The sequence below is a fragment of the Castor canadensis genome, chromosome 8 (genome assembly GCF_047511655.1).
Source record: "Castor canadensis chromosome 8, mCasCan1.hap1v2, whole genome shotgun sequence".
Taxonomy (NCBI): domain Eukaryota; kingdom Metazoa; phylum Chordata; class Mammalia; order Rodentia; family Castoridae; genus Castor; species Castor canadensis.
Window position 1 is genome coordinate 147,845,756 of NC_133393.1, and position 20,308 is coordinate 147,866,063.

At 54.9% G+C, this 20,308-nt stretch overlaps 1 protein-coding gene and 1 pseudogene across 4 annotated transcripts; both read right to left on the reverse strand.

Annotated features, from left to right (window-relative positions):
* Positions 1-281: 281 nt before the first annotated feature.
* Il2rb (interleukin 2 receptor subunit beta) lies at positions 282-19,711 on the reverse strand. 4 transcript variants are annotated; one of them, XM_074084426.1, is made up of 10 exons: positions 19,323-19,711; positions 13,661-13,769; positions 13,147-13,261; positions 12,139-12,235; positions 9,931-10,036; positions 8,269-8,456; positions 7,282-7,447; positions 6,709-6,826; positions 4,892-4,964; positions 282-3,724 (listed from the first exon to the last, which is right to left on the reverse strand). In XM_074084426.1, exons 2-10 carry the CDS (start codon positions 13,734-13,736, stop codon positions 2,966-2,968), a joined length of 1,698 nt encoding a protein of 565 aa, XP_073940527.1. In that variant the 5' UTR covers positions 13,737-13,769; positions 19,323-19,711; the 3' UTR covers positions 282-2,965. The 4 variants fall into 4 exon arrangements, with proteins under 4 accessions (XP_073940527.1, XP_073940528.1, XP_020037924.2 ...); XM_074084427.1 differs by having other exon boundaries at positions 12,139-12,217; positions 19,323-19,708; XM_020182335.2 differs by having other exon boundaries at positions 8,269-8,417; positions 19,323-19,708.
* Positions 2,035-2,147, reverse strand: LOC141410528 (U6 spliceosomal RNA; annotated as a pseudogene).
* Positions 19,712-20,308: the final 597 nt, after the last annotated feature.

The following is a 20,308-nucleotide window of genomic DNA, read 5'->3' on the forward strand; positions in this document are numbered from 1 at the left end:
GGTGCTCTACCACTTGAGCCATGTCTCCTGACGTTTTATTTTTATGTGGTGCCTGGGATGGGACCAGGGCTTGTAACGTGCAAGTGCTCACCACTGAGCTACACGCCCAGCTGGAAGTTAAACATTATTTTGTTTTATTGAACTTGCTTTCCATGGTTACCTTTTATTTATGGTAAAATTCAGTTTTCTATTAATAAAAGCACTAGGAAGATTTTTCTTTAAGTAAATATATTTAACCAAAAAAGTGAATTGGTTTAAAGAAAAAAATAAAATCACAAAGCTGGCACTCAGAGATCATTAAAAGAGATAAATAACATAAATGATCAGAACTTGAGACGTGTAACCCTTCCAGAACTCTTCAGGACACTGGAGGCAAATACTATGTCCATTTTAGGGACACGGAAACTGAATGCAGAGGTTTGGTGGCTTGGCCCAGGATATACAGCAGAGTGTAGACAAAGAGGTCCCCTGTGACCCAAAGGCCTGGACTAAGGAGCCCTTGTGATCAGGGACACACAGGTATGAGGTGAGACTGTAGGTAAATTAACTCTTTCCACAGTAACAACCCAAGACTCACAGGACTTCAAGGAAAGAAAGTTTATTTTTGGACATAAACAGGAATCCTGACCAGTGGCCAGAAGGCCCCTGTAGGCAGTGGGAGTTTCTATACCAGGATCCCCACCCCTCCTCTCCTCCCTGCTCTGCCAGGGTGGTCCAGGAGGACCCAGTCCCAGAGCCCCCTCCATCTGTGCATGCAAATGAGGGAGACTGAGATAATCTGATTGGTTATAGGAGGCCCAGCCTCCGTGATTGGACAGAGCTTCTATGCCAAGCCACCTCATAAGCTGCTAGTCGTATGGTCAGGTACCCAATCGGCTGTGAGTAGGACCTATAAATTCAGACACTGCAGTGTGTACCAGCAGCCTTTCTGTGCACCTGAGGTGCAAGGCTGTGGTTACCATAGTCAGTCGTGGAGAGCATCAGAGAGGTGGCAAGACCTGGGGAGGGAGCTTTTTGGGAGGGGAGGACTGCCATAGGACAGATGAGCCTCATGCTGGGGCTGGCATGCAGCAGCCTAGTGGGCAGGACCTATGAATAAAGACCACCTGCCCAAGAGCCCAGGCCAGGTGGTGCCAGGAGATGCCTCATTAATTCACCCAGAGAATGTGGTGGGTGCTAGGCACGGGTGCCAAGCATAGTGAAAAAGCATCCTTCTGGATGCCAGTGTGTCAGCCCTGGGTTGCAGAGCACAGCCCTCCACTGCAATGAGGCATGATCCCCTTTGACAGCCTCAGGACAGGCCACATGTGGGGCTGCTGCCTGGGCCACTTGGATCTGGGGTTTACATCCCACAGGCTCCCTCATGAGTCTGTGAGGCCACTGTGAGATCCAGCAGCAGCCACTTCAAGGGATGTTTTTTTCTTTTTCTTTTTCTTTTTCTTTAATTGGTATATCATAGTTGTACAGGGGATACATTGTGATATTTGCATATGTGCTTACAATCTATCTTAACTAGATTCACCCCCTCCATCTTTCTCCTTCATTCCCCTCCCTCCCTTCTTAGAACAATATCAACAGTTTTCATTCTATTTTCATACATGAATACATCTGCCGTATTCACCCTCCTTCACCCTGTCCTGTGCCCTCCCCCCTCCCACTGATTCCCACCCCTGGACAGGAACTGCTTTCACTTCCTGTCCTTCATTTGGGTAAAGAACATTTTTTGTTAATATATGACAGTTATACAGGGGTTTCATTGTGACATTTCCATATGTACATATATTATGCCACAGTTTGGTTCATCCCTCCATTATTCTCCCTCCTCCCCCGTTCTCCTTCTTAAGGTGACTTTGACTGGTCTCAATGCTCCATATTCATTCTTGTGCAGAAAGTACACATTTGCCCTGCCCCCCTTGCTAGCGCCCTCCCCTTAACACGACCCATTTTAGATTCCTAGCCTTCGTCGTTTAGGAGTCTGTTCATTTCTCCGTGGGGATTTTGCCTTGGTATTTTACCTATAAATATATCGTGCTTAAAAATATGGACCACTTCACGAATTTGCATGTCATTCTTGCACAGGGACCATTTTCCTCTTCTCTGGATTTCTGTATCGTTTCAGTTTTAGTATATGTGCTGCCGAAGCGAGCCGTCTTCAGAGGATTTGTGTCCACACTTGAGCCAAGAATTCTGAAGTCAGGAGCCACTGGGGGAGAAGTGACAGGACCTCTTTCTCCAGCTGCCCTGGAGAGACTTCTCCAGACTGAATCTGCAAATTTGGGCACTTTAAGGAGGCAGCCTTTCCCTCCAGGGGTGCCAAACTGACATACAAGGGAGACTTGTCACAGAGAGGCACAGGGTATGACACATGCAAAAGCTCTGGGCAGGCTCAGTAAGTAGTAGCCTTGTGAGGGTTCCACAGGGGATGTCCTCACGTGATGCTGGAGGGGCAGGTGCCAGGTCAGGAAGTGGTGCTAAGGGTAGTAGGGAGCCATGGCCGGGTTTTCAGCAGAGGAGGAGCGTGGCCATGTTGAGTTTGGAGTGCATGCACTAGATGCCTTGTGAAGGTGGGTGGGAGAGGGTGAAACTGAAGCAGGAAGTCCAGTGAGGAGGGCAAAGTGAAGGCCCCTAGAGAGCCATGGTGACTGATGCTGGCTCACATCTTCAGGTGGGAAAGGAGTCATGTTTCAGAGACAAAATTCACAGGACTCCATGATTAAACCTCCCCCTGCCCAGCCCCAGCTCCTGGTGTGGGCTGTGGGGCCAAGAAGCAACAAGTGATCTTTAACAGTGCGGGGCTGAGTGGGTAGGACTGGGTGGGGGGCCATCTGGGTGGAGACGACCAGAGGCAGCTGTCACAGAGTTTCCCCAGCTGTGAACCGTCCTCAAGGATGGAGGCCTCAACAGGTCCTCCTCAGGACTGGTGCTTCAGCCAGCAGCCACCTGCTTCACACCCCTGGCCACCTGTCTACACCAGGTGAGCTGGGTCCTGAGCCTGGAGTTCTTGGAGGGACAGATAGACATCAGTGTTCAGAGCTCGGCCAGAGGTAGGGACCCTGCCTTGGCCCTGCCCAGGAGGGTTGGTCCCAGGGGGACCAGCCCCCTCCCCAGGGTGGGGAACAGGAACCTCTGCCCCAGCCTCTCCCAACGGTAGCTCCACAGGCGACTGCAAACCCAACAGGCCAGGGACTGCAGGGGCAGGAGGCCCCAGAGGCTGGGGGCCCCAGTCTCGGGGGCATCCCTCCTGCAGGGCAGAGGGCAGCCTCTCTTCATGGGCCCCACTACACCCAAGGGCAGTGTGTGGAGGACTTGAGCCACCAATGAGACTGGGAGAGAAAAGCAGCAGGTCGTCCCCAGGGGGGAAGGTGCAGTAGGCATCATATTCTCCAGACCCAGGCAACAGGGATGGGAGGGGAGACCCCGTAGGCAGCCTGGGCACACCCTCCTCAGGCTCCTCCTCTGCACAGGGGTCATAGGTGAAGTACACCTGGCAGGCCTCGATCTCCAAGGCATCTGGGAGGTGAAAGAAAAAGTAGCCCTGGTTGGTGAAGCAGCTGGTCTGGGAGTAGCTGCTGGGCGAGGGTAAGGGTGGCGATGCCTTGTCCTGCTGCAGCAAGAGGAGCTGCGTGGCCTTGGCATCTCTGTCCAGCACCTCCACGGGAGAGATCTCTGGCTCCAGACCGGCAGGGCTGAAGGAGGACGAGGGCAAGGGCGACGAGAGCCACTTCTGTGGGAAGAAAGGAAGGTGAAGGGAGTCTCCTCTGCCTCCCTTCTTCCTCCATCTCAACAGCTCTAGCTCCTCCTTCCTCCGCAGCCGGCCCAGGTGCCCCTGACAGGACCCCACAACCCCACCAGCTTGGGGGACCCTGGGACAGGCCAGGTTTCTCACCCACATGCCAGGGTAGAGTCCCTCTTGGTCAGCCCCAACCCCCTCCTGGGACCTTATCAGGATGCCCCTCTTCTCCAGGCCCTGGGCAAGAACCCAGCCCTAGCTGACCCCATGGACATCCTTCCCCAAGATGCCCTGGGCCCACAAAGTCAGGGCTTCAAACTGAAGAGGTCTAGGACACACCCAGTCCAGCCTGGACCAGTTGCAGTGAGGAGTCCTTCCTGCCGTGCTTCTAGCCTTCAGGCAGCCACAGCTTGCTTGAACACCCTTACAGCTAGGGACGTCGCCTAGGTCTTGGGAGTTTTTCAAAACTTCCAGAAGGACCCTGATCAGTCCTTAACAGCTGGGTTCCTGCATGGCTCTCCTGCCCTCAGCACTGTTCCTGACCTCCTGCTCCCACCACAACCCCTCCCAGTCCTGGGCCCCCATGTCCTCCTTGCCTCTAGAAACTTCCAGGCTGAGGCAGGCAGGGTGTTACTACCACATGGACTGCTTTTTTTTTTTTTTTTTTTCTACAATGAATCCGTGTCTGGTGACTGTAGGTTACTAAAGGACCTGTCACTGTCTATGTCACGTGCAGTCTGCCCAGGAATTCCATGCAAGGCAGAATGAGCAGACAGGAATTCCTGCCAGGTCCCCGAGTGCTTGCTCTGTGCCAGGCAGCATTCACAGAGCTACACACACGGTAGCACAATCTGCTCCATTTTACTAGTGGGGACACTGAGGCACATAGAGGTTCTATAACTTGCCCAGGGTCATATAGCCAGAAATGACAGAGCTGGAATTAGAATCCAGGCTGTGTGACTCAGGTAGAAGAAGCCACTTGGTCCAAGTACCTCCATTCCAGAGCAAGGACAGCACCACACACCTTGGGGGGGACGGCTCACTTTAGCACTGTCTCCTCTCACTGAGGGCAAAGTCACTGCTACTGATCCACATCTTCACCCCAGTGCCACCCCCTGACCGCCCACCGGCTGCCCCTTGCTCCCCATCTTTGGTTCCTACCTGAACGTCTCCTCCATGCTGGGGAAAGAACTCGGAAGGGTCTGGAATGTGACACTTTAGAACTTTCTTCAACCTGGCCAGAGAAGATGGAGGAGAGATGAAGGGTGAGAATAGGGGGACATGGTGACCTGCCATCAGCCTCACAGCCCTGAGGGCAGAGCATTGGGCCAGTCCATGTCCACCCACTTATTCAGCAATGTTGATTTAGCACTGTGGGAGGGTACTCTGCTAGGTGTTGGGGACAAGAATGGCCAGAAGAAAAGGTCCTGCTCTCTAGGAGCTGACAGGAGAGACTCAAGCCAAGTGGGAAATCTGACCATTCTGTGGGTACAGAGCAGAAAACCGCTCAGAAGGACATAGCGATCAGGTGTGAGAGGTCACACAGACCTAATTGTCAGGGCTGGCGATGGCTGGAACAGAGAGAGCTATGAAAAGGGAGGTAAGAGAAAGGCCTCCTATCAGGGCTGCCATGGATGGTGGTCCAGGTTGGGCACTGCCCAAGAGCATCTGGCTTAGTGGGGACAATGAGTGAGGGCTGAATGCCAACCCATGTTCTGCTTGCCAAGATGAGTGCCCAGGACCTGTAATGCATCTGCTTGGAGAAAGGACACTTTTTTTTTTTTTTCCCCAGATTTGCACAAAGGTTCCAAATGCTGTTGGAGATCCTCCAGGGTCAGGAGGTATTCAGGTGTTGTGGGAAGTCTCGGGAGAGTTAGACAGGAACACCGCACAGTTGGGGATGGATTAAAGGGGAATAAAAATGGCAGGGGGGAGGGCAGTTGGGGGCTTCTGCAGTCTGAGGTGAGGGAATCCCTGCCCCACTGGGAACCCACACATTCACAGGAAGATGGCCTCGCCCAAAGGCCCCATGGAGTGTGGGGGAGTGGTAGGTAGAGGGCTGTGTAGCGATACGTAGAACCCCCACCCAGCCTCACTCTAATTGGCGGGTCAGCTGACTTCTCTGGCCCCTCCTGACATCAGTTAACAGGGAATGGAGCCCCGGCCTCAGTGCCTTCCCAGCGACATGGAGAGTCACAGGAGGTGACACAGGCAGAGACACTTTGCAAACTGTAAACACTGCTGGGAGAAGTAGTGCTCTCCGCAGGAATCAGGGTCCCTGGGGTCGAATGTCAGCCCTCCCTTCTCTGTCCTCCAGCAGGTCATCTTTCACACAGCAGTCAGAGCCACTAAAGCTGATCCCATCCCTCCTAGCATACAGCCCCACATCCTCACCACGGCCTTGAAGGTCTCACAGAGACCAACTTCTGCCTGTGACTCCATACTCAGGGTCAGCTTTCTCCCCGCCCCCTCTGGCCTCCAGCTGCACCAGCCTCTGGAGGGCTCTCCCTCCTTCCTCCCCAGGGCCTTTGCACATACCGCTTCCTCTGCCTGGGATGCTCTCCTCAGCCCTTCCTCCACCAACTGCAAGCTCCATGGAGCTTGTCATTGTGTTCCCCACACCTCGTGCTGTACCCAGCATGGAGCCAATAAAAGAATGAACGGATGTGCAGACCTGGGTCGGCCCAGAAGGACTCAGGCAGCTGCAGTGCACACAACTTCCCACGTCCTGAGAGCAGTGCTTGGCAGGGTACAAGGGTGGTTTCCTGAATAACTGCCTCCCAAGCTTACACTTTGGGGGTGGGCTGTGGGACAAACCAGATGTTGGGGGGAGACTCTGGGGAGCACAGAGGCAGGGCAGATGTGTGGGAGCAGGGACCTAGCCTAGATCCCAACTTGGCAAGGAGTGTGTGAGTGTGTGACTGTGTGTGTGTGTGTTTTAGGTGGGGGTGGGAAAGAAGGGGAGGGAACTTTCTTACCAGGGCCCAATGTGCCTGAATTTGGCCAAGAAGTAGACGGAGATCAAAAAGCTGACAACAACGCCAAGGCCCAGGGTGAAGTGGCCGAACCAAGGCAGCTCCGGGACCTTCCCAGGGTCTGCCAAGGGTGGGAGAAGCCAGGAGAGGGTGAGAGACATGACCCCTCCCAGTCGCCCGGGTCCCTGGGGTCACACCCTGCTGCGTACCAGCATCTTGCCAGACTTGCTTGTGCTGGGGTTTGGGTTGGAGTCCCTGTGGACTCCTGTGACAGACCTGCTGTACCCCTGGAAGAAGGGCAGCACTGCTCTGCCTCATGATGCCCATTCCGTAGACAAGGCCAAGGTAAAAGCGGCCGCCCTGGCCTGGCAGGAGCCAGGGGTTTCAGGGTGGAGAGAGTAAAAGCCTGTTTGGCCACCCCACTGACTCACAGGCACCCCCTCAGTGACCCCAGCTACAGGGGCACATCAGGGGGGCCGACAGGGCAGATGAGGGTGGATGAGCTGAATCCTGTACCCCATCCTGCAGTGGCTCCTCAAGCCCCCTTCCTGAGCCCCCCTTGCTGCCCACCAGTACCTGCAGGCCTGGTCCTGAAGGCCAGTGGCTGACTCCAGGTGCTCCAGACGCTGTGGTCGCCTCTTTGGGGCCTGACCCGCACCTGAAGCTCATATGGGGTGTTGGGGTCGAGCATCTCCAACTGGATCCACTGCTGTCTCTGTTTTAGGCTCAGCACGGGGGCCTCCTGGGGCAAAGATGGGGCATGAGCACCCAGAGGTACCTACTGCCTACCACGCCCTCCATGACCAGGCCAGGAGACAGGGAGACAGAGCAAGCCGTTCCCTCCCCATTCCCAGCTGCCCCATCTCCCTAGCTACACAGCTGTGGGGCCCCTACCCCTTCCCAAACTGTCCGCATACTCTAAGCTGCCTGCCAGTCAGCTGGTTCCTCTCTGGGACTATTCTGGCCTGGCTGGGACCCCTGCGGCCTCCACTAGACCAGGCAACACCTGGGGGCCAAGCAGCCTGCCCTGGTCACTCCAATACTTTATCCCAGCCAGGCTCAGAATGCACTGACCACTGTCTGTTTGGTCTCCTGTGGGCAGATCTGCCCCCGTGTGAGTTCCCTGACAGTAGGAAGCTCGCCAGTCTCACCTTCCACACCCTCCCCACTATCCAGCACATAGTAGGTACTCAGTAAATGTGTGATGAGTGAGCAATCCAGAAAAGAAAGGAATGAGTGAATAAATGAATAAGCCACAGCCCTCTGGGGACAGGAGGGCGCTGGATTTGAAGTGTGGAAAGGTGGTTTCCAGTCCTTGGATATCTCACACCAGGCAGCTGCTGCCTCCCGGCTTCTTGCCCTGGGGTCTGCCTGGTGCCTGCCACCACATGCAACCCCAGCTATAGGGACATGGCAGGTGAGCTGGGATGGCTCAGCCACCACTGGCTGCCTGGGCTGAGGGGACTCACTGAGATGGAGGACAAACAGCTAGCAGATAGCCTGTGGATTACACCAGGACTGGAAGGAGGAGTTGGGGGCCGGTAGGCTGGGCCGCCCCCTTACCTCCCAGCTGTGGCCTGGGGACCTTTTCCGGACCTCAAACTCCAAGTCTCGGTCAATGTAGTGTGAGATCTGCGAGACGTGCCAGGTGATGTTGCATCGGTGACTCTCCACGTGGCTCACTTGCAGGGAGGTGGGCGTCTGCAGGCGGACTGGTGACAGGAGAGAGGAGGGACAGCGGCTAGGCGCCGCTGGATCATGAGGTTGAAAGGATCAACCCAGCCTCCACACACCTGTCCCCTGCCCCACCCCGACCCGTGCACCTGCTGCCCTCCTCCTGGTGCTCTGCCCTCTCCACACCAGCTTAAATGCCACCACCCAGGGTAGCTTCCCTGGCTGTGCTCAACCGCCTCCTCCCCTCACCTGCTTGGTTTTTCTTCCTCGCAGGTGACACCTGATAGACTAAACACTGGGTTCTCTCTTCCTCTCTGGTGCTCCTGGGAGCACAGCTGAGAACAGGGGGGTTGATGCCTGCTGAGTCTTAATGCCTGGGACATCACCTGGCGTTGGTGGACCCTCTCTGCTCCAGTGGCTCAGGGCTGCCTTGCTCTCCCCCAAGGGTTTTACGTGGCTCCCCCATGTCACAGTATTTTATTTATGGATTTGTTTATACTTCTATATATTTTCACTTATTGAAATATATCTGTTTTTATAGTTTAACATATCTATTGTCTCCGTTTTTAGTTGATATCATCATGATGATTATATTTTTGTGGTGCCGGGGGTGGAACCCAGGGCCTTGAACATGCAAGGCAAGTACTCCACCACTGAGCTGCAGCCCAGTCTTCAGGTATTTTAAACGCTGTGAGTGTAACTTTAAAGTTATGACTCTGACGCTAAATTGAACTGAGACTGTACACAGATAATAACCACCAAATATTTACCAAGTATTGACTGCATAGTAAGCAGTTACTGTGCCATAGTTTAGACTCCTTACAACAGCCCCCGGGACTCGAATTATCTCCATTTTACAAATGGAGCCTCAGACACGCTCAGTGGTCTCCAGTCAGATCACATCCCGTGAAGGCAGGGCTCAGATTTGCACCCTGCCTGGATATCACCCTCTACTTCACCTATTCCCTGGAGGTGGCCCCAAGGTCGGGGGGACAGTCAGTCATTCAACAACCTTTTCCTGATCAGGTCTGGTACTGGGTACTCAGAAAGGAGTATGAGGGCAGAGCTGGTATGACAGAGGCTCTGCCCTCAAAGCCCAGTGAAGGAGACAGGCCTACAATCAGCCAGTGACAACCCAGAACGTAGATTTGGCAGAAGGAAGATGAAGGACTGGGGTCATCGGGGAAGGCCTCCTGGAGGAGGTGACTCTTCACTGAGCCTTGAAGCGTGAGCAGGAATCTTCCAGGTGGGAAGAGCCTTTCAGGCATGGGGACCAGCATGTGCAAGCGCTCAGAGGCATGGGTGGGCATGTTGGGTTTAGAGAGTGACCTTTGTGGCAGAAGTAGCCACAGCACGGGGGGGAGGGCTAGAATAAAAGGCCAGGGCCAGATCTGCTGGGCTCTGAAGTTCACCCCAGGGCAGCAGGAAGGGAGCTGCCAGGTGTGGGAATGGAAGCTGACGGGGACAAACATGGGGCAGGGAGAATGCCAGAGTGCAAGACAGGGAAGGAGATGCCACCCAGCCCAGTGGCACCCCAGGCTCCTCACTCACGGTTTTCAAAAGGCCTGAAGTCCTGTGTCACCACCATCCGCCATCGCTCCCCTTCCCAGCACATCACGCTTATGTTGACGAGGTCAGCTGAGGTCAGCTTCTGGGACTGCAAGACAGGAAGAGCAGGGATGTAGGTGCCAGCAGCAGTTGGGGGAAACACATTGGGGATGACAAGGAGAGGGCAGAACCCTCCATGTGCCCTGACGTCTCAGGCAGGGGGCGGCAAGCATTGCCTATCATGAGCCTGGTTGAGAACATTTTTGGCTTTGTAGGCCACATGGTCTCTGTCACAACTCAACTCTTCCATTATCATGCAAAGTGTCCACAGACAATATGTGAACGGATGTCAGGGCCGTGTTCCAATAAAATCTAATTTACAAACACAGGCAGCAGCTGGCTTTGGCCCATGGCCTACAGTCATTTCCCAACTCCCGCTGTGGGTTGTCTTGGGGAAGGAAGGGCTTCCCCATCACAAGAGGTATGCAAACAGGTAAACCCAAACAGTGGAACCACACCTGTGCAATAGCTTCAAATGCAAAGGGCTCCCCCCTCCATCCCTCCCCAGCCCAACCCCTGAGGTTTCTGAAAGGAAATGACCAGGCACTGAGTGTTTCCGGGGCAGCCCCTTGCAGCTCACTGATGCACACACAAGCGCTTCCCTGGGCTGCACTGCACTGTGGGAGAACCCTGAGGCCAGGGCTGGCCCCAGACCGGTCAGCAGGGAACCCAGGTTCACATGAGGTCCCTGTGTCTCCACAGCCCCTTGAAGTGACCACAGTTCTGAGGACTGGCCAGCCTCCTGACCAAGGGCTGCTGAGTGAGCTGTGAGGGGTCCACCCACAAGCCCATGTGGGTGGCCGCCTGCAGCTCTGCAGGAGGAAGCTCTGGCCAGACCCTCACAGGGGCTGTGCTTAGGGCCCCACGGGAGCACGGGAGTGGTTTGGGGTCCAAGCTTCTAGTCCCAGCCCCAGTGACCTTCGCAAACCCATCTGAGCAAACCTTGAACCCGATCCTCAGAGTTCCCAAGCTGGTCAGCCAGGAAACACTTCTTCCTCTGCCCCAGAGGACCCTGTCCTCCCCTTCTTACAGCTGCTAAAGGGCCAGATTTGCCTAGGTGATGGTAACAGGACCGTGCCTATTATTGATATTGACATTATTAGCATTGTAAAGATATCACCAATAATGCACTCTGATAGCACTTACTCTGTGCCAGGCACTTTGCATACATTTCATTCCCTCATCACCCTCTCAGGTGGGCATTACTACCGTTCCCACCCTATAGCTGAAGACACTGAAGCACAGAGAGGCTTAAGAACTTGCCCGAGGGCACACAGCCAGGCAATGGTGGAGCAAAGATGGAAGCCAGGCCCCTGCCGAGCTCTCAGGATAGCACAGTTCCTGAGACTGGACCTTCACCAGCTGCACCGCGTGACCCGGCCTCCCATCTCCTGACACTTGAAAATCCACAAGTCTGACAATGGCTGGAAAGTGTGACCCCGGGGCCTGCCACTGTCCAGGAGGGTTGCAGAGAACGCTCTGACATATACCCATACAGACGCAGTTGGGGGCCCTGTAAGGGGCATCCTGGTGTGTCAGAAACCCGACTGTGGGCCCAGAGGCCTAGGTCCACTCCCAGCTTGGCTACTCCCTGCTGTGTGATCTTGAGCAAGTACCACACCTCTCCAAGCCTCTGTTTCTTCATCGGTAATGAGGGCACAGTTCGGGTAGATTGATGACAGTCAGCACGTGCTCTGTTAGGACCCCGTTCTGAGTGCTTTACCCCGCAATCACCCTCCAAGGCAGCTGCCATTGTCATTCCTACTTTATGGAAGGGGAAACTGAGGCACCAAAGTCACCCAAGGTCATCTAGCTGGTGTGAAGTGAAGCCAAGGCCCAGACATCCTGCTAAGAATGTCCACTCCTCCCCCACCCTCCCTGCCCACCAAGGCTTCTGGGAGGAGTCTGGTGTGGTTGGGGTTGTTACTAGCGCACTGACCCCACTTGGTAAGGAACCCAAAAGTGTGGCAGGACCCACAGAGGAAGGGGGACAGCCCCAGTAGGGTCTCTGACCTGAGTCCTGTGTGTGCCACCCTCCCTCCTGCCCCTCAGCCCAGGCGGCCTGCTCAGTGCAGCCCCTGGCCATGGCTTGCTGGGTTGGGTCCACCTTGACTTACAGCTCCCCACCCCTCCTGGCCTGGCTGTACTCACGTTTGGGGATCCGAGGATCAGGTTGCAGGCCCAGGACGCCTGAGTCACCGGGAGCAGCTCACAGGTTAGGTTCCAGGGCCTTTCAGAGCAAAACAGCCTCCTCAGAAAAACAGGAAAGACCCACAGGGCTGCCTCAGGGCCTTGTGAACCCGGCCAGGTGGGGAGAGGGCTCTGTGCCAACTGTGCCAATCAGGCAAGGGACACCAGTGTCCCCATACTCCTCAGTCGTCCTCCCTCTCCTCCCCTTGAGGGCACCCTCCCCACCCTCCACATCCAGCCTGTCCCCCAGCAACCACAGAGATCTAGACACATGAACCGGTTCAGGACGTCCCCAGCTAGAGAGCCCGTGGGGCTTGGGGTGAACATGGGTCTTTAATTTGGCCTAAGAGCCCTGTGGAATCACTACCCACCAGAGCCAGGGCACAAAGTCACCTTCGCCCCTCCCTCTCCATCTCTGCTCCCCTAACCCCACACCTAACTTCCATAGCCCCACCTGCCTGGAGTCAGACCCCCATCTACCTACTACCTGCATGTCTGGATCACAGAGACCCCTTCACCAACACCCTCCTCAACCCCAGACCCCCTAGCCTTTCCCTGTCCTTGTCACCATAGAACAGCACCAGCCCAGTTAATGGTCTCTGTCCCACAGCTGGCCAAGGGATCTCTTGAAATCCCAGGTAACTCAAGAAGCTTGAAAAACTCCCTTGACTCCCCCACCCCACTGCCTCCAAAGTGGAGTCCAGCCTTGGTATAGCAGTCTCAGAGCCCAGTGTCCCCCAACACTCCGTCCAGCTCATCTTCAGCCCCTCAGCAGAAGTGGGAACCACCCAGGTCCCAGGGGCCTAAACGGCCAGCTGACTGGTGCCTGGTCCCAACTCATGTGATGCTGGGAGCTGGGTCCCCTCAGCCCACCCTGGAAGCACAGGATTCTTGAGTAATATTCAGGATCGGTGGTCACAGGATCCCTCTTGATGACAGGCTCTCCAAGTGGTCCACAGCCACACTCACCGGCTGTTCGACTGGGCGTGGATGTGGCAGGCTGTGGCCTGCAGACCCCCCTCCAGGCTCCACACACAGGAGATGTTGGCTCTTGAGTTGTAGAAGCAGGAGAGCTGGGAAGGGTCTGCAGACAAGATGGGGTGTGAGTGGCTGGGTGTCAGGTGCTCGTGGCCGCCAGGCACAGCCAACACCCTGCGCCTGGCACCCTGGTAGGCAGCGAAGGGATTTGGGCCCGTTTCGGAGAGAAGGAAACTGAGCCCTAGAGCATGCTGGGCCCCATGGGCAGGAATGAGGAGAAGCATCTTCTCATAGTTGGGAGAGGCACAAGCATACAGCAGAGGACAAGGTAAAGAGCCAGCAGGGAGGTGAATAACTGTTCTCTGGTCCCATTCTTCCACCCCTCCTCCTCTGTCCCCTGCAGTTGCTGCTGGACTTTTCCAGGAAGTAGGGGACAAGAAAGGCTCTAGCAGGTCACAGACTCTTCCCCAGGGAAAGCACAGCTGTCCAGAGGCCAGGTCCTCACCTTTCACAGCCATGGATGCCAGGGGTAGGAGGAGGATGAGCAGGGCCAGACACCAGGACAAAGACGGGGCTGCCATCACAGCCACAGGTTAGAGCGGGAGAAGAAAGCCCTGGGTGGAGAAGGAGGCCAGAGAGCAAAGTGAACACCCTCCCCTCAAGGTGCATTCCTCTGCTCTCTACCTAGCCAATGCAATCCAACCTCAGGGCCTTTGCATCTCCCTCCGCCCCATACATGCGCACTTCCTTCCTCCATGTCTCTGCTCAGATGCACGATCCCTAAAGAGGCCTTCCCTGAGCAGCCTGTATAGAAAAGCACCCTTCCCGACTCACACCCCCAAACTGTACTTCTGTTTGCATCACACATTGCTTGTTTGTTTATTTAGTAGTAAACAAATTTCTATCCTTTGAAGCATATGTCCCAAGACCCCCGGGCAGACCTAAAACTGTGGACAGCACCAAACACCTGTACATACTGTTTTTTCCTGTGCATAATACCTAAAACAAAGTTTAATTTGCAAACAAGGCACAGCCAGAGATTAACAGTGGCTTCAGTTATAACAGTATAGTGCAATAAACACATGCAGATGTGGTCTCTGTCTCTTGTAATATCGCTGTACTCCCCTACGGTGACGTGGTGAGGCCACATAGGCATTGGGACATTGTGTTAGGCTACTGTGTAACTAATGGGCGGGTAGTGTACACCTCATGGACACGCTGGACCAGGAGATGATTCAGGACCAGGCACTACTTAGAAGAGTGCTCAATTTAAAACCTTTTAATTGTTCCTCTGGAATTTTCTGTTTAATTTTTTTTCCAGCCATGTCTGACCACTGGTAACTGAGGCTATGGGAATCAGGTCAGCAAATGACGAGGCCTATTTATTTCTTTTCTCTCTTCACACATGCACCCACGCACACGTGCACACACACGCAGAGTCACACATGCTCTGTGAGAAAGGGATACTTGTGTTTCCTTCATTACCAGGTGCCCAGTTCCTAAAACAGTACCTGGCACATACTAGGCCGCTGGCAAAGGAAAACCCAAGACACCGAATGAGTGAAGAACAGAATGAAGTCCACCGCAGGGACTCCAGGGGACTCCTGGCTACTCTGCCCTCCGCCCTTCGTGGAAGGAATGGAAGAAAAGATTGAAGACAGCAGATATGCTCTTAGAAAAGCCTCAGGGCACACCAGGGCTCTGACCTCCAGCACTGAAGAGGCTGGAGGACAAGGATGGCCCTGCACTGTGTGGCTCTGGGAGCAGGAGAGGATGTTTCTGGAAGGTGAGTTTTGCTCTTCCAGAAAGTTGCCTTGTAGGAAAGAGGATGGAGCCAGACAGCTCTCTGGAGTCCAGCCTTGGCCAGCCTCACCCCTCCAGGATGGACCCCCACTGGATGGGAGCTGGCTGGGGCAGGAGGGTCGCCCCCTCCCTGCCAGGAGACAAGCCACCAGGGGGCAAGAAGGACAGGCAGATCCCAGTCATACCCAGATTCAGATTCACACCCTGTTCACAGCTGGGAGTTCCTAAAGCTCAGCTTTGAAAGGACCGACAGGGCCTCAGGTGAATAAAGAAGCAGCGATGTTTAGCTCTGAAAAGGGAAAGCATGATGAAAATATCATGATAAAAATAATATCTAATGCCTGCAGACTCTGCTGAGCGTTTTATTTTGGTGGTACTGGAGTTTGAACTCAGGACCCTGCACTTGCTAGACAGGCACTGCACCTCTCGAGCCAAGCCCCCAGACGTTCTTGCTTTAGTTATTTTTCAGATAGTCTCCCTTTCACCCAGGGCCAGCCTGAGAGCACAATACTCCTTCCTGTATCTCCTGCATAGCTGAGATTACAGATATGAGCCACTATGTCCGGTTTGTTTGTTGAGATGGGGGTCTTGTTAACTTTTTCCTGGAGCTGACCTTGAACTTGTGTCCTCCTATCTCTGCCTCCTGAGTAGCTGGTGCCCAGGACTCTGTTTGACTGTTTTTCACTTTATTCATTTACTCCTCACTATACCTTAGGGGTAGGTGGTGCCCACCTTTTTTTCTGCCCTCTTTGTAGATGAGGGATCTGAGGCACAGGAACTGAGTTGTTGGAAACTTCCGAGGACCTAACCATGCTCCTACTCCCCTGCCTGCCCAGAAGCTCCTGCGGGCAGCTGGGGAACCCACCAGGCATTGTCCGGTAGGAGGAAACATGGAGTCCCTACCCTATCCCTCCTGTGGAGGCCCGGAAGGTGTCTCTGAGTAGCCACGAAACATGGCCCTGGCTGGTGCTTTTAGAGACATCAGCTCAGCTCATGGTCCTTGTCCCTAGCTCTCCAGCTCTGCACCCAGGAGTGTCTACTGCCAAAGGCACCTTCCCTCTGTCCTCCTTCTGGGGGCTTCAAAGGAGGCCCCCTCCTCTCCAGGCCCCTGTGTTTATGGCCCTGTACTAAGTGACTAATCCACGTCAAGGACACTCAGGGCCTGCCCTGACCATGACCTGGGGTAGGGAGACATCAGCAGGGGTTAGATGGGGAAGGGAGTGAGAAAAGGGAGCAAAGGTCACTCTGGGAAACAAAGGGACCATTGTAAGGAGACTGTGCAGGACCAGGGAAAGTCCAGCTCTCCCACTCGCCCCCAATCTGACTAGGGGTCTTGGACAGTCGTACCTCCTTGTCCCAATGTCTTAGTCCTGAGCCAGCCAGGAAGCCCCATAGACAGGAAAGCCCCGTGTCCCTCCAGCCTGGACTGTGGCATGGCCTCAGCAGCATAGCCCTGATCTCAGCAAAGCCACTGGGCTTTGTTTCTAATCACCACCTCCCAGTCCAGAACCTGGCAGGGGTCCCTCAATTGGTGCACGTGGGCGTTAGTAAGCACTCCCACACCCCACTTGTCTACCTGCCTACACAAGCCAGCCACTCTGGGTGTCCTCTAAATGTCCTTTCCAAGTCTATCTTCTCCCCAGTGTCCCCCATCACTCCTGCCATCTTGCAAGGACCATTTTAAATGCCTTTTGTCCTTGTTCTAAGGAGTCCTCCCTGATTTTCCCCACGGAGGGCGAGGTCATCCTGCTCTCAGCCCCTCAGGCTGCCCACTCTGCAGACTACTAAACCTCAGCGAGTGCCCAATGAATGCCCTGCCCTCTGCAGTCAGAGGTCTCCAGTGCAACAAAAGCAAGCAGGAGCAGGGTTGTCTGGGGTGCCCCCACCCTGCTCACCACCCCAAAACTCACTCGCTTAGCACAGACTAAATATGCCCACTTCCAACTCAGTGCAGCCCTGAGCTCGTCCATCAGAAATGCTCTTATCATGCCCACTCCCACATGAGGAAACTGAGGCACAAAGAGGTCGTATGCATTGCCCAAGGTCACACCACTGATAAGAAAGATAGAGACCCAGGCCAGGCAGGAAACACCCCCCATCTCCCATCCCTGCCACCACAAGTCCTCAGGTGACCCTCCCCTGCACAGTGCATAGGGTGATGAATAGTCCTGATGACCTTATGACAATACTGGCCATGTGTGCCAGCCTCCCTCTCCATGCCAGGCCCTGGGCCAAGCCCTTCGTGAACAGTAGCCCCTTTCCTCTGCCCAGCAGCTCGGGGCAGCTGCTCTGAATATCCCCACCATGAAGAGGAGACCGAGGTTCAGGTCATTAACTTGCCCAAGTTCTGTACACAGAACTGGGACACCCAGCCACAGCTCCACCCTGAGGCCAACAGCCTTCCTGCCTTGGGGAGTTAGGATCCACCAGGGCATGGCTGGCCAAAAGACACTTGTCTTGGGGACAAAAGTTGCCCAGAGAGGTCCTTATGGACCTTGCCTAGTCCACTATACCCAGCTCCCAGAGAAGGGCTCATTCTTTGGATCTCCCAACAGTACAAGAACCCCAAAGGGTGCAGAGATCAACCAAGAACCCCCACAGGCCTTCCACACTCAATCACTTTGCCTTTCTCTGAAGCTATGGCACTGTGGATACTGGTGAAGGGCTGCCCAGGTCAGGCCTGGCCATCGAGGTCATCCAGGAGGGACCTGGGACAGAACTCCAGGGGAGAAGAAAGGAGTAAAAGGGTGGAAGATCACAGGAAGGTGATCAAACAATCAATAGGCCCAAGCAAACAATAGGCCCAAGCAAAGAGTGCACCGGGCTGGAGGAGAAAGCGCCAGGAGTCTTCCCGAACCTCTGGCTGAAGGGGCACACACAGAAAGGCACACCGAGAGGAGAGCATGGAAGTTTCCAGAGGAGGTCAGGGCTAGGAGAGCTCCTGGCAGTCATGGAGGCTGTGCCCACCTGCTGTAAAGAAGAAACTGAGTCTCAGGGAGGCTAAGGAAGCTACTCAGAGCCACAAATGAGAGAGGCCAGCTGGTGGGGGACGGAAGCAGGCAGAGCCCAGGTCCTCTTGAGATCTCACCCACACTGGCACGCCTGTCCTTTCCGACTACAAGATGGACAACTCACTGACTCATAGGTCCCCACTACAGCTTCGATGGGGACTGTCATCCCCACATTGTGACAGCTCAAACCAGGTCACCTGATTTCCAGGGAGATGATGGAGGGGGGGGGGTGCCAGCAATGACTTCTTCCTGTTCTCTCTGTCCGCCACCGTGCTAGAACTTAGGGATGTCATAGCATCCTTAGAGCAGGTTCTGTGATACCGCCCTTTCCACATGGGGACACTAACACACAGGCCATCCTCCTGCCCAGGCTAGAAGAGCAGGGGACTTGAATCCATTGAACCTAGCCAGGGACAGTCTGAGCCCCACAGGTCTGTATGGCTCACTGTGAATTAGGGCAGAACAATAAATGGAGTTGGGTGACTAAAAATGTGACCCACCCAGCCTCTGAACTCACAAACCCCTCCCGTTGGCCCTCTCTGACCACACACACACACACACACACACACACACACACACACACACACGCACACACACACGGTTTGCCACAGGGCATCTCCTACCAGGGATCTTGGCTGTAGGGTAAGCCTCCCTACTCTAGCCATAAGGTACTGTGAGCACAGCTAAGGATGGAAGTTTCCAGTCCCAGGAGGGAGGGGAAAAGGCTGAGACACAAGCAGCCTGAAGATGAAGTCCCTATCCCGGTGTCTGGGTGTCCTGTGACCTGTCTAGTCACATAACCAAGTAAGGGATAAATCTAAGTTTGAGCCCAGGTCTCTGGCCTCCTGCTCAGGACTCCTAGAGACATGTCAGCACACCCACTTCATAGCCAGGTCTCAGAGGGTCCTCCCTCTCTCCTGCCTTTCCTACAGCCCACTGAGAAGCACTCCACAGAGAGAGGAGGCAGCTCTTACCTCTTCCATCCCACTGCTCGCACCCATTGAGCACCTGGTCCAGCCACCCGCCTCCTTCTCTAACCCTTTGGGTTAGGGGCCCAGCCCATAGGAACTAAGAAAGCCCCCGTCTTCCCCCAGGGTGGGCTAGGAAGGAGAGGGACCTGGCACCAGAACCAGTTTGTTCTCAAGGCAGGGCTTACCCCATCCCCCAGGGGAGCCTGAGATAAGACTGGGAAATTGAAGGTCAAGCAGAACCTGCTGGGAACCTGAGTCAGAGCTGACAGTCTCCCCAGTGGCCTTCATTCCCAGCCACCCTGGATGATCTGCAGGGGTGGCAAGGAGCCCCCGGGGGTCCCCAGGAGGCCAGGCAGGGTCAGGGGCTGGGAAGGGGCATCACCTGGATGAGGCATGGGAGTGTGACTTCGAGCTCCCTCTGGTCCTCTCTGCTGCCAGGTCCACGGCCATCTCCGCTCGGCAGCCCAGGTAGCAGACAGCTGCTGGGGCCAGCAAAGACTGAAACCCCAGGGCGAGCCCACTTCCTGTGCAGAGGACGAGGGGCAAGGCCGGGGTGGGAGGCGGGGAGATGAGGATGGTGAGGAAGCTTGAAACTCCTTCACCTAGGCCTGATAACATCTCCCTCCCACGCTGGGGGGCAGCCGCGGGGGCGTGGCACTCTCACCCACACACAGCCACTCTCACAAAGGGCCTAGCTAAACAGAAGCCCAGGGAGTCAGGCCCTTCCTCCCTAATCCACCCTCACCCCATCTCACAGGCCATCCAACCTCATCTGTCATCCGGTCACACACACACACACACACACACCCTCTAACCCCCAAACCTCACACAAACACATCCCTCCAGGAGTCCCCTGCAGCCCCACCCCATCCTAGTCTGTGACACACCCATCTCTCAAAGACCTCCCTTTTTCATCCAGGCTTCCGGGAAGCCCCCCCACCAAGTTCAACCTCCAGGCCCTGGTGAGCAATTTGGTGGCCACTTTTCTCTTCATCTCAGGTCATCATTCCTAATCCTTTCTTTGACCTCTTTTTTGGGGGATGGGGTGCTCTGCTCACAGCTTTTCTTTTTAGTGATCAAAAGTTGTGGACTCCTCTTCAGAAAAAAGCATGTTGCCAGCACTGGTAGCTCACACCTGTAATCCTAGCTACTCAGGAGACAGAGATCAAGGAGATCGTGGTTTGAAGCCAGTCCCGGCAAATAATTCGTGACACCCGATCTTGAAAAAAACCCTTGAGCATGGCTCAAATGGTAGAGTACCTGCCGAGCAAATATGAGGCTCTGAGCTCAATCCTCAGTACCGCCCATTGCCCTCTGCCATGTAATGACGAAGCACCAAGTCCCTTATTGGACACTGGTGCTGTACTC

Excerpts from the sequence above, each read along its gene's own strand:
- Il2rb (XM_074084426.1), bottom strand. The coding sequence starts at position 13,736 with ATGGCAGCCCCGTCTTTGTCCTGGTGTCTGGCCCTGCTCATCCTCCTC. Across the intron at positions 7,448-8,268 it reads CCCCAGGCCACAGCTGGGAG|GAGGCCCCCGTGCTGAGCCT; the intron begins GTAAGGGGGCGG and ends TCTTTGCCCCAG. Across the intron at positions 6,827-7,281 it reads CTTCAGGACCAGGCCTGCAG|ACCCTGGGAAGGTCCCGGAG; the intron begins GTACTGGTGGGC and ends CACCCTTGGCAG.